The 13,339-nt window shown below is 46.0% G+C and overlaps 1 protein-coding gene across 3 annotated transcripts in view; it reads right to left on the reverse strand.

The window, feature by feature from the left end:
- FLVCR2 (FLVCR choline and putative heme transporter 2) overlaps window positions 1–13,339 on the reverse strand; it is a 67,489-nt gene that overhangs the window by 26,515 nt on the left and 27,635 nt on the right. For 2 of the 3 annotated variants that reach the window (XM_060133837.1, XM_060133746.1), the window contains exons 2-4: window positions 10,464–10,605; window positions 9,298–9,372; window positions 7,815–7,955 (exon numbers count right to left, since the gene is read on the reverse strand). In XM_060133837.1, coding sequence (XP_059989820.1) covers window positions 7,815–7,955; window positions 9,298–9,372; window positions 10,464–10,605 — 358 coding nt within the window. The remainder of the gene's footprint in view (window positions 1–7,814; window positions 7,956–9,297; window positions 9,373–10,463; window positions 10,606–13,339) is intronic. The other variant, XM_060133925.1, reaches the window with a different exon arrangement.

The raw sequence follows: 13,339 nt of genomic DNA on the forward strand, positions 1-13,339 counted from the left end.
TCGGCAAACCCAGAAGTGTGACCAGATGTGACTGCAACTGCCACACTCATGGTCAGGAGGACTCTGAGACTCTCTCGGCAACTTCTCACCCAACAAGCATACCGGCCGCACCTTCATACCACACACCCAGCCACTTGGAAATTCCATTCCTGGGTCAAGAGAGCCCACAAGGAGTCACATTCCTGAACTGCGGGCGGGTGTGGGGAAGAAGCGTGCAGGGAGGAGGATGAACTCAGCCCCCTTCCTGCCCCTCAGCCCAACAGGGCCAGGGGCCAGGGCATACACGAGGCCAAGCTCAGCTTGTGCCCACCTGGAATGAACAAGGAGGGCAGAATCTTCAGGAAACTGCGAAATTATCCAGGAGGACTGGGCGAAAAAACACCCCACGTCAAACACCAGCACTTTCCTGACCCTGAAAAATGTGGAGAGAAACAGTCCTGATCAGGCTAACCCAGGCTATTGAGGCTGAGCAGCTCTGAGGCTTAAAGGTTTAGAGAAATCACTTCCAGATCAGCCTCCCTGGCAGCTTGTTAGAAATGCAAATCCTGACCCCACCCAGACCTCCTGCTGTAGACACTGGGAGTGGGGCTCCTCAGGCAATGTGTTTGAACAAGCCCTCCAGGTAATTCTGATAAGGCTCAAAGTTTGAGACCTACTGGCTCTGCTAGACTAGTTTGGTTTACCAATCACCATCCCCTGCTCCCAGCCAGACAGGAGATGGAATCAGGGCTAAGGTAGGGAGGATGTGGAGGGGGCAGGGGTTCATCCTGGAAGGCTACCATTCTTTCCAATTCTTTCTACAGTCCAACCTTAAAGGAATTAGAAATTCTGACTCTCTCTCTTGAATCTAGATGTCCCTCCCATATTGCCAAAGGTTGCCAGACACAGTTAAATGGCACAAGTCCACTCCACTGCCCAAACCAAAGGGTCCAGTGTCCACACTGAAGGGCAGGAATGACACGTGTGCTCTGCCCTGTGCATAAGTACCTCTTACAGGAATGCAGGTGACTGTGTTATATTCGGGTGTGATTATCCCCAACAAGGTAAGCCTGCCAGGTGAGGAAATGTGATGGCCCCTGAAAGGCCTGGTCACCCCTGGTATCAGCCACCTGGGAGAAGTGCAGGTCACTGAGGGGGTGAGCTTTAGGAAGGCACAAGGGACTGACTTGTCATCACTCTGAGCTTCTCTCCTGTGTCAAGACTAAGTTTTTTCAAAGGGTGGTGGCATTTAGAAACCACTGGCATTAGAAAGCCTCAGAGTCTAAAAATGCAGATTCCTGGGCTGCACCCTGGACCAACTCAATCTGATTCCCCTGGATTGGGGCTAGGAATCCGCATTTTAACAACAACACAACAAAAGCCCTTGGCATTTCTTAAACTTGGGGATAAATGGCCTTGGGCATAGGAAGATCACAGACCAGGCCCAGGCCCTCAGAGGCTGGGGTTAACATGGAGGCAGCTGGGATGGGAAGGGGCTTCAAGAGAATCACCCATAGCACACCTACTCTAGAGGTTCTCAACCCTGCTGCGAACCAGAATCTCCAGGAATGCTTGTGCAAAGCAGATTCCCAGGCCCGGACCAGACTATCTGAATTTGACTTTCCAGAAGAGAGGCAGGAATCGAGGCACACACCACCCAGCACCCCAGGGGACTCTATCATCAGGCCAGCGTGGGAAACGCTGATCCCAGATCCCATCTCTGGGTTCTGGTTACTCTGTGTTCATTTCCCTTTTGTCCTTCCTGAACTTGTAGAAAACCCTCTTTTTAAAGGGCCAGCCTGACCTCGGCAAAAGCTCCAGGGAATCCCAGAAGGACCTTACACCCACCCTGAAGCCAGCATCTTGAAGGGGCACAAAGCCCCTGCCCAGGCCCAGGTCGGGCGGTGTAAAGCCCTTGAGAGCCCCAAGGAAAGGTGTCCTCAGGACACATGTTGAGGCTCTGAATTCAGACGCCCAACACTGCACAGATTCTTCAGAAGCATAGCTGGAGGCAAGGCTGGGGGATGACAGGGAAGAGCAATCCCTTGGAGGACACTGTCCAGAAGAGGAGCCTTTCACCAGTCTGTTTACCAGGGCAGTCGTGAGCCATCAATGCAAAGACGTTAGGGAAGCCATGTGAAAGCAAGGCCTGGAGATCCGAGGGGGAGCCAAAGAAAGGTTCTTACTTCACCCCACCCCACGCCCACGGCTGACGCTCACCACAAGACCTGCCCAGCCCCAGGCTCTGGTGGACCCACGGGGAATCTGCTTCCAGCCCTGTGTCTTCCTGCGGTGCCATGTTAGAACAGGGAGGGTATTTTGCTAGAGGAGGTGGTAGTTTCTCATTCCTGTGATATTTCAGCAACATCAAGCACAAACCCAGCCTCTGCACCTCCTTCTCTCTAAACTGGGCTGCTAGATTTAGTAAAAAGCAAAAACAGCACACCCAATTAAATTTGAATTTCAGCGTAAGAATGCTTCAAATAGTTGTGGGACATGTTTATACTAAAAAAGAATGTGTTGTGGATCTGAAATTCCAACTTAGCCGGACGGCCCTTAATTTTTGTCTGAAACCTACCTCTAAGAGTGTGGCCAGAAGCCCGTGGGGAAAAGGCAGCCGCACTGGAATTCCTCCAAAGCCTTTACTGTACCACCGCACCTTAGCTCGGGGCAGCTGACTCAGCAGCTTGGAGAAGCACTTGGAAAGTCACTACCAGTACAATAGTGGACAACCCACCGGCTGCACGAGAGCTACTCCCTACGTGTCGAAATCTACTTCATTCAAAAAACAAAAAGACTGTAGGAAATGGTCAAGTTTCCCAACACAACAGCATTATGGCTGCACGCAGTGTTTTGATTCACAATTACTTTAAAAGCTTTCATTTCCATCCAGGGAACTCCAGTGGGAAGCAAATGTTATTACTCTTTTCTGAGGGGTGGTTCTTAGAGAGACACACGATGAGCACAGGATGAAGCACAGGTGAAGCACAGGTGAAGGTGGTACACTCAGTAATTAGCAGAGCTGACACTAAAACTTAGACCTTATATTCCTTACGTACCAACTCTGAACTCACTGGTCCCCCAGCCAAGGCTCTTACTCCAAAACATGTCCACCCAAATCCAGAAAATACATCCATGGAACACTATCAACTGCTTGATTCCCAACTACATGCTCTTAAGTGTTTATAATTCAGAGGAAAATAGGAACATCATATGTACTATGTAATGTACATATGCACTATATGGTTATATGTGTGTATATATAAACTGTGAACCATTTCCCTCTTCAAAGCTCAACCTGAAACTGCATGGAAGGTGGGAGGCATTCTGGGAGGTCTCAAAGGACTTAGTTGAATTTATAGAGGGTTTTTTTGATTGTGTGTGCATTTTTAATCTGGAGCAAAGATAGTGGGAGAAGAAAGCAGGGATTCTCAGGTGGACTGAGTGCCTTTACATGACCTGTAACCCTCAGAGAGATGCACTACGGATGAAACCTCACCATCCCCAAGTCCCAAAGATGGCCGGTCAGTGTAGGTAGGTCCTGCTTCTAAACCCCAGAACTACAGACCCTCATCTCAGAAGAAAGGCCATTGGTCTGAGGACTGAATCTGAGGAAGGACATACACCACTTCCACCCCTGCTAGACAGACCCAGAGGCTACTCAGTTGAGTGAGGTTGAAAACAGACCCCTGGCTCTGTCTCCAAGAGGCTCCTTTCTGCACAGGAAGGCAAGATGGTGTGGTGGTTAGGAAGACAGGCTTTGATATCAGACAGACAGAAGTTTATATCTAAGCTCTATTGCTTGCTAGCTGTCTAATTACGGACGAGGAGCTCAATCAGATCCTCAGTTTTTTTAGGTATAAAATGGAGCAGTTGAACACCTAATGCATGGGTTTCTTTTGAAGACTAAATGAGATAATGCATGCACTTCACATGGTGCCTGACACACAGTAAAGGCTCAATAACACGTTTTCCCAAATCTGTGATTCAGCCTAAGCATCATTTCCTTGTAGGCAAAGATCCCTGTCACCAAGTCCAACTCTCTACCACAAAAATAAGGCTTGTGGTTCTCTGACTATAATGAAGTGTGTACAAACAACCAGATTAGTTTAACTCCTCACTGGGATCACCTCAGGCCTTTGAGAAGAATGTTAATAAATTCTATCTACACACAACATAGTCAAATGCTTCCAGAGGCGCAGAAGTGGACTGTTTTTCTGAGGGCAATTTACTTCCACCTGTTTCTCTCTCCTCTGCTTCTGGGACTCCTGTTAGGCATGTGTTGGTGTGCTTGCTGGTTGCCCACAGGTCTACGAGGATCTGCTCATTTTTCTTCTTTCTTTTTTCTTTCTGTTCCCCAGACAGGATAATTGCATTTGACCTATCTTCAAGTTAACTGATTCTTCTTTCTGCCAGCTCAAATCTAGTGTTGAGCCTTCTAGTGAGTTTTTCATTTCAGTTATTGTATTTTCAACTCTAGAATTTATATTTGGTTCTTTTTGATTTGTCTTTCTTGATATTCTCTATTTGGTGAGACATCATTCTCTACTTTTCTTTCATTCTTTACACACTGGTTTCCTTTAGTTCTTGAATATATTTATAACAGCTGAGCTACTATCTTCTTCTGTTACATCCAACCTCTGGGCTTCCTCAGGAACAGTTTTCTAACTGTGTATGGGCCCTGCTTTCCTGTTTCTTTGCATGTCTCATTTTTTATGTTGTTGAAACTGGACATTTTAAATATAATGTCAACTCTAGAAATGAGATTCTCCTCCTTCCCCAGGATTCGTTACTGTGGTTGCTGTTTGTTCACTGACTTTCCTGGACTCATTTTGTAAAGTCTGTGCTCTTTGTCATGTGCAGCCACTGAGGTTTCTGCTCCACTAGCTTAGTTTTGAACTAAGGATTAGACAGATTTCCTTAAATACTTTAAGCCCACAAGTGTCCCACCTTTGCTGAGGACCTCTATGTGTGCGTTGGGACTCGCCTGTGATGCTCCAGCAGGGTGGTGACAACTCTGCCTTAGCCTTCACCTTCTGCTTACACAGAGCCTCCAGTTCAGCCAGAGGTGAGACTTCAGGGCTTTCTCAGGTCTTTCCTGGGCATGTGCACAACTCTGCATGTGCATGTGGATTTCTAGATTCCTAAGAATATGTCAGAGCTTTCCAAAGCCCCCTGGACATCTCATTCTCCAGATTTTCCTTTCAAGACCTTTGGTCAGCCTCTTGCTTACCCCAACCGGTATTGCCACCTCAGGCAGCTGTGATGTTAAACAGTGATCGCTTTCAACAAATGCCCTGGAAATAGCGCTTTCCCACTGAGAAAGCTCTGAGTCAGGTCAAATATAGGCAAATCCTCTGAATGGGGCCTTTGCAGGGAACTGCCACAGAAGTCAAATAGTGACCTAGGGATGGGACTTCTGGGGGAGCTCCAAACTTGTTTGGCCCCCTCCAGTGGCTGTGAGGCTGCTGGTTTTCAAGGCTACCACAGAGCCTGGAAGAGGGGATCGGAATAGGACAAGTTAAAACACAAAGCTTGCGACTTTACTGTTATTCAGATATTTGTCTTGAATAGATGCTCACTGGATTGTTTCAAGCCTTTGGTTAAGAACCCTGAAACAACTGATTTTGATAACGTCTGCCGGTGGTGTTCTTGTTTTCATGGAGGAACAGATGATGCAAGGTCCTCACTCCACCATTCCAGAAGTGCTAACCCATTTATTCCCTGTGTTATCACTTAACCAAATAGATTAAGGAAGAGTGTCCAGAACCAAAGGATTAACACCACCTGCCAGACTGAAGACCATATAAGCAACCAGCCGTACAAGATGGAAGGAAAAGGAGTTGCTTTGCCCCTAAAGCATGGCCCGGAGCTGAGCCACAGCGACCAGGAGCAACACTGTTCCTGGTACATTTTGTTCTTATTTCTTGCTATCATGGGTCAGTGACCTGACCCTGCCATAAACAGCGTCCAGAACCGAAGACCGCGGCCTCTGGAATAAGGCCATTGCCCCGTTATTGCCACCATCACCACTCTCGTTCACAGAAGATGTTTATTAAGCACTCATCTGCCCTAGAATTCCAAGGTAAGCCTCAAACGCCCTGTTGTCAGGTGCCATAAGGTTTATGGTGGTCAAAGGTTGATGCACTCGAGATGTTTAACTCTAGGGAAAAGTGAAAGTTCTTAGAGGCATGGAATGCTGAGTCTGGAAGGGAACCCAAAGATCATCAGGTTTCACTATCCAGCTATAGCCTGATATTCCCCACAATATCCCCACTAAGTGGTTGGCTCCACCTACACTTGAATACCTCTCAGTGATGAGCAACCCATAGTATCTTTAGCTGGCCATCCTAAGTATTGGAAACTTTCTTTGTTTTGTGAATGAGTGCAGAGGCATACTCAGAACTGAGAAGCTGTTCTGAGAGAGGGAGGAATGGAGACCAGAGGCCTTGGAGACTAACGTGGGTACCTGGGGCTATTCCAGATGAGAGGTCACCTAATCTGTGCCTATGCCTGAAAACCAGGTGTGCCTCTCTACTGTGGATGATACCACCTCTTATCTAATGCCTCCGCAGATAAACACTTTAATTCAGGTGAAGGGCATTGATAAGCCTAAAGTGAAGCCCTGGTACAAGTCAAGGAAGGAGCATAGGCACTCACGGATCGGGAGTGTAGGCTTTGGAGTCTGACAAATCTGTACTTGAATCCTGGCTCTGCCCTTTGAAAACTGTGTGTTCTTGAGCTATTACCTAATCTCTCTGAGTTTGTTTCCTCATCTGTTAAATGGGGAAAATTATACTATTTACCTCTCACCGGTGTGGTGAGAGTTAAATAAAATAATATATAAAAAGCCTTGGCACGTAGTAAATGCTAGTATTGTTGTAAGATACAGTTTGTGAGCCTAGAGAAAATCTGAGGTTATAGCCAACTGGGGTTTCACTGAGAATAAGTCACGTCAACCAATCTCACTTCTTTTCTTCTTCTGGTTACTGAGCGTGATATACACGCTTGATTTTAATCAAACAAACTGGAGGGTTAAATGGTCAGGGGTAAGCTGGATAGCAGCAGAGCTGGGTGGATCTGTAAAGACACCTTTAATGGGATGCCCTGAGGTTCTGTCCTTGCCCCTGTCTAGGACAACATTCTCATTAAACGTTAGAATGAAGATGCAGCAAACACCTTGCTGGAAAGGCAAGCCAATACACCAGCATAAATGTTGAAATTTATCTTACCAAAGCCAAGAAAGCGAAATGAAAGAGGGATGTTGTCTTGCATTCAGGTAAAGAAGGAGCAATGTTCCAAGATGAAGGATTGGCTGGGGAGTGATCATGTCACAAGACTCATATAAATATCCACCCACCCGCTCACTCAATCACTCATTTAATAACTCTTGGAGTATACTCCAGGTTGGCCACTGCTGAGGAGTTATAAAGATAAAAAGACATAAATTCCTACTCCCAGGGAGTTCCCAGTTTAGTGGGAAAACAGACCTGGAAATGATCTTTTTTTTTTTTTTAATGCTAAGTGTTAAGATGTACCAGGAACAGCACAATAAAAGAGGAAAGGTCGCCTAATACTGCTTTACAGCAGTCATACTGAGATGAGACTCGGAGGATCGGCAGGCGTTTTGCCAGACAACTTGATATGGGAAGGAATGGTTGTCTAGGTAACCCAACATCGAAGGCCCTGAGACAGAGCTGCCTCTTCTGGTTGACCCTAAACGACGACTTCACATATACATTTGGGATTTGGAAACAGTAAGATGCACAGACACATCAGGCCTCTTGTCTCACACTCCCAGTTCCATTACACTCCTGGACACATCTGTATCTTACCATAGGTGATGATAAGCAGCACAAAGTTGAGGTTTTTGAAGAGTCGGACGATGGAACTTAAGTATGAAGCATCAGGGGACGCCAAGGCATAGCTTAGGGATTGGGCCCTGCTGGGGGGATGTTTAGGCTTCTCCTTGAATACTGAAAGGAAAGAAACAGAGAGATCACTGCAAATCCCTATGGTCCCACCCTGCAGAGCTGATACATGGACGACAGCTGACTCCCTCATCTGAGAAGGAACGAAGACTCCAAAAGGAAATATTAATTCTTCAATTAAATCCTTTATAGTCTCCTCTCTTGAAGCTGCATCTCACTGTCTGTGGCTCCGTGACTGTGCCTTCGATTATTTTTTCTTAATGGCCTTTGGACGGCTGCAATCACTGGGCTTCCCAGGCAGTATTCAAGGATCAAGGAGCCGAGTAACAACCGGGGAATAACATACGGCAGAGCACTGAAGAAATTCAGTAGTAACACGGAGATAGGAGGGAAGTGAGAGCTGAGGCTCTGGGATTAGTGAGTCCAGTTAAGGACTCAGCACCAGAGCTCCCCCCAGGGGGGAAGGGACTGTGATGCCCATGCTGAGCACAGAGCCTGGCACATGCTGCCAATAAACATTCCCCGAATAAGGGAAAGGATCTTCTTCTATTGGAAAGACCCGGAGTCCATCCCTAGCTTCTCGAAGTCTGAATCAGACATCTGCCCCACGAGAAACCAGAGGATTAACACATGCTCCTGTAGGTGTGACCACTCTGATAGGAAGGACTGGGGAGGGACAGTGGGAAAACCATTTGCTTTATGTTCTATTTTCAGTACAACTGGTACAATCCATTTGACTGCATTGATGGCAGTTCAGTTCTCTGGGGGCCAAATCAGTTTAACCAGCTGTTTGGCTAAATTGGTCCCCCAATTGGGTCCAAGTAAAGAAGCACCTTGGTGTGTCCCCAGCCCCCATGAGAACACCTCTGAAAGGTCAGGAAACTGCCTCCAGCTGGAGGAAGCTCTGGAAATGAGGTTTAGTCTCTTGAAGATCAAAGGTCTCCCCCCTCCATCCAGATAACCCTCCAGCCCTGACTTCACAGCCCTGCTCCTTCCTTCTCCGGAAACAGTCCTGGGTAACTTCCCACCACTGGGTACTTCTCAACCATTGTCTTGCCTGTTCACCTCCCCTTCTATCAGGGGAAAGAAATCAAGGCAAGAGGTTTTTTTTAATCTCGGCAACAGCAGCTGTTTGCTCAAGGATTTGGCAACCACAAACCACAGTTTGGATAAGATTTTTCAGTTCTTTATTCAATGAGCAACCGTCTGTGCTTACTAGGAAAACGCAAAGTGTAGAAACGGCCTACCTCCAGGATCTCTGCAAAGAACCAGGCCCTCATCTGCTACAAACACAAGAATTTGGAGCTGAGCACATTACAATTTGAAACTTCAAGTCTGGCCGAGATGGTTCTTTCCTGTTCTCAACCACAGCTTCAAGGCTTCTCACCTTCCCAGGAACACCAAGTTCTCCGTCCAAGAGATCCTGTGAGCTTTGAAAAGCCATCAGGCAGCCCTTCCTCAGCTTGGACCCCGGGGAGGAAATGACACAGTGAGAATAGCTGGATGACATACATGATTATAAAACTGTTTGACTCTGGAGTTGAGGCCAGCAGGAAGGAATGACACCTTTAACGTGTGAGGTGGAACTTTCAGATATTAGGAAGACAGCTGGTTAACTTTTAAAGACAAATGACTCACTGAAAATGAAAACCTCTACTGAATTTATCACAGCCCATGTGATAGCACTCAGAAGAGAAAAAAGGATATAAATGAACCAAATACCTCAATGATTAAATATACATACATATACATACATAGAATATTAATAATATTAATAATCATTAATTCTCTGGGGCTGGTGGCTGGGATTAACAGGTACAAGGCTAAGTTAATGGTCATTCTTTTCTTTATGCTTTTTTGTATTTTCTGGATTTTTTCCATAATGAGCGTACCTTATACACATTTTAAAAAAGCATTTTAAAATGTGGGTCCCAGGCATTCCCAGGTGAATGTATGAGAGCATTAGTGTTTGTGGGTCAGTCCTATTTTGTTTTCTTGTGTTCCAGAAATTTAGGGTATGGAGTTAGACAACCTTAGGCTGGAATCCAGCCTCTGCCACTCACTGTCTAATCTTGAATAATTCCCTTATCTCCTCGTAAGTCACTGTTTCCTCTTGGTTAAGTGAGACTGATGCTGGTACCTCCCCTATAGGGCTGGTACCTCCCCTATAGGGCCATTGAGGAGTCAGTGAGATCAGGCACACTCAGCACAGGGCCTGTGACATCGTAAGTGCTCACCAGGGCTTCATCAAGGGGATCAGCAGGCTGCCCATTCATTCTAATGAGGTCATACTGGGGAACTGGTTAATTACAACTAACCTTTACTGAACAGCTAACAAAGTACACAGGACCAGCTAGCACTGAATCGGCAGCAACTACTCAGGCTAAAACATTTGAAGACCATTGGAAGCCTGGCTTCCAGTTTCTATAAATATGTTTTATAGATTACATGGGACCTAGAATGCTGCTCTAGGGCCACAGTCACAAGGTCCTCACCCAAGTCAGCAGGACCTCCCTGCCTCCCCAACCCCCATGAGCCTATTAATGACCTTACCGATGATGACAAGGATGAAAAGCAGAGTGGCCACACCTGCTATTATGTAGAACATGATGCTGATGTGGTAGGCAAGCTTGTCCTGGTCTTTGATGTTGGGTACCAAGACAGGAGGGACCAAGAACCCAATGGCAATTCCAAGCTATAGAAGACAGAGACAATCAATCGTTGTATCAATGGCCCAGAGGTGACAGCACACATTTAAGAGCCTCCTAATTAGAAACATAATCCCCAACTTCCAGCCCTTCTTAAACCTCAAACAGGGATTGTTTCCCCCCTCAAGACATCAGAGATCTTTCTTTTGATTGACAGCTCAACTCACACACCCTTGACCACCCTCACTACCACAGTCTGTGAAAACGATTATAGCTGGGGTTCTCAACGCTGACAGGCTTTTCTCTAGCTACAAACTAATGAAGAATGGTCCCTATACTCCCATCTCTATGGTAGAGTAAAACAATGCTGGTTTTGCTTTTTGTGCCATTTAAATTCTTGATTTCACTGTATCTGTTCACCTGGAGCTGAGAGACCAGCTAAGGGAAAAATTCTACACCCTACAACCCCAAGAACTTGCATTCAGTGAGAGACAGAAGCCTAACGTCGCTACCACATTTACAAACACAGAAGCTTAAGTTCATTGTGTAAGTTAACTTTGTAATTTATAAAGCATCTGTGGTGTGAAGTCACACAACTGCATAAATTTATACACACAGGACATGGGCACATGCAAAGTGGCTATAAATACATATACAAACACAACCCAACAAACTGAAACATCTTATATCTGCGTTGCAGTTCAAACTCCAGTGACCTGAGATAACATGCCTTGGGTGTTTCTGAGGGCAGAAATGCCTTGATTCAGGAGTGACTAGCTGTGATAGAACTCCCCAAACCCTTCTGCCACACAAAATACCAAGGTGGAAATTTGAAAATAGTGTGAGAACACACGAAATACCCAGGTCCAAATTGTAAGAGTGAGAGAAACTGAGTAAGTCTTTTGTGTTAAGGTCCCATGTTTCCTTTATTGAACCTGAAAGCAACCGCAGGTAGAGAAGCAATTTGCTTTCAGGCCAACACCATTCACCAGCTGCCAATGTGCTGATCATCGTTATTGGTTTTCCAGCCTGTCAATTATAGCCACTCAGAGTGGTCACCAGCGATTCTCAGCTCTGAAATACTCTCAAAAGTCATCATCAATAGGCTCAGTGCAGGGTTGTTCCAATGTACACTGTATACAATCAACAAATCAAACTGATCTTTAAAGCATCTACTATTTGAGGAGATTGGTTCAAGATGGCCGAGTAGAAGGACATGTGCTCACTCCCTCTTGCGAGAGCACAGAAATCACAACTAACTGCTGAACAATCATCAACAGGAAGACAATGGAACTCACGAGAAAAGATACCCCACATCCAAAGACAAAGGAGAAGTTACAGTGAAACGGTAGGAGGGGCACAATCACAATAAAATTAAATCCCATAACCGCTGGGTGGGCAACTCAAAAACTGGAGAACACTCATACCACAGAAGTCCACCCACTGGAGTGAAGGTTCTGAGCCCCACGTCAGGCTTGCCAACATGGTGGTCTGGCAATGGGAGGAGGATTTCCGGAATCAGACTTTAAAGGCTAGTGGGATTTGATTGCAGGACTTCGACAGGACTGGTGGAAACAGAGACTCCACTCCTGGAGGGTACACACTAAGTCGTGTGCGCATAAGGACCCAGGGGAAAGGAGCAGTGACCCCACAGGAGACTGAAACAGACCTATCTGCTAGTGTTGGAGGGTCTCCTGCAGAGGCGGGGGGCAGCTGTGGCTCACCACAGGGACAAGGACACTGGCAACAGAAATTCTGGGAAGTACCCCTTGGCATGAGCCATCCCGGAGTCCCTCATTCACCCCACCAAAGAGCCTGGAGGCTCCAGGGCTGGGTCGCCTCAGGCCAAACAACCAACAGGGAGGGAACTCAGCCCCACTCATCAGCAGACAAGCAGATTAAACTATTACTGAGCCCTGCCCACCAGAGCAACACCCAGCTCTAAGCACCACCAGTCCCTCCCATCAGGAAGCATGTACAAGCCTCTTAGATAGCCTAATCCACCAGAGGGCAGACAGCAGAAGCAAGAAAAACTACAATCCTGCAGCCTGTAGAACAAAAACCACATTCACAGAAAGATACACAAAATAAAAAGGCAGAGAGGACTATGTACCAGATGAAGGAACAAGATAAAACCCCAGAAAAACAACTAAATGAAGTGGAGACAGGCAACCTTCCAGAAAAAAGAATTCAAAATAATGATAGTGAAGATGATCCAGGACCTCAGAAAAAGAATGGAGGCAAAGATCAAGAAGATGCAAGAAATGTTTCACAAACACCTAGAGGAATTAAAAAACAAACAAACAGAGATGATAATACTATAACTGAAATGAAGAATACACTAGAAGGAATCCATAGCAGAATAATTGAGGCAGAAGAACAAATAAGTGACCTGGAAGACAGAATGGTGGAATTCACTGCCACAGAACAGAATTTTAAAAAAAGAGTGAAAAGAAATGAAGACAGCCTAAGAGACCTCTGGGACAACATTAAACACACCAACATTCGCATTAGAGAGGTACCAGAAAGAGAAGAGAGAGAGAAAGGAACCGAGAAAATATTTGAAGAGATTATAGTCAAAAACTTCCCTAACGTGGGAAAGGAAATAGTCACCCAAGTCCAGGAAGCGCAGAGAGTCCCAGGCCAGATAAACTCAAGGAGAAACATGCCGAAACACATAGTAATCAAATTGACAAAAATTAAAGACCAAGAAAAATTATTAAAAGCAACAAGGGAAAAATGACAACATACAAGGGAACTCCCATAGGGTTAACAGCGGAT

This window comes from Lagenorhynchus albirostris, chromosome 1, assembly GCF_949774975.1.
Source record: "Lagenorhynchus albirostris chromosome 1, mLagAlb1.1, whole genome shotgun sequence".
NCBI lineage: Eukaryota > Metazoa > Chordata > Mammalia > Artiodactyla > Delphinidae > Lagenorhynchus > Lagenorhynchus albirostris.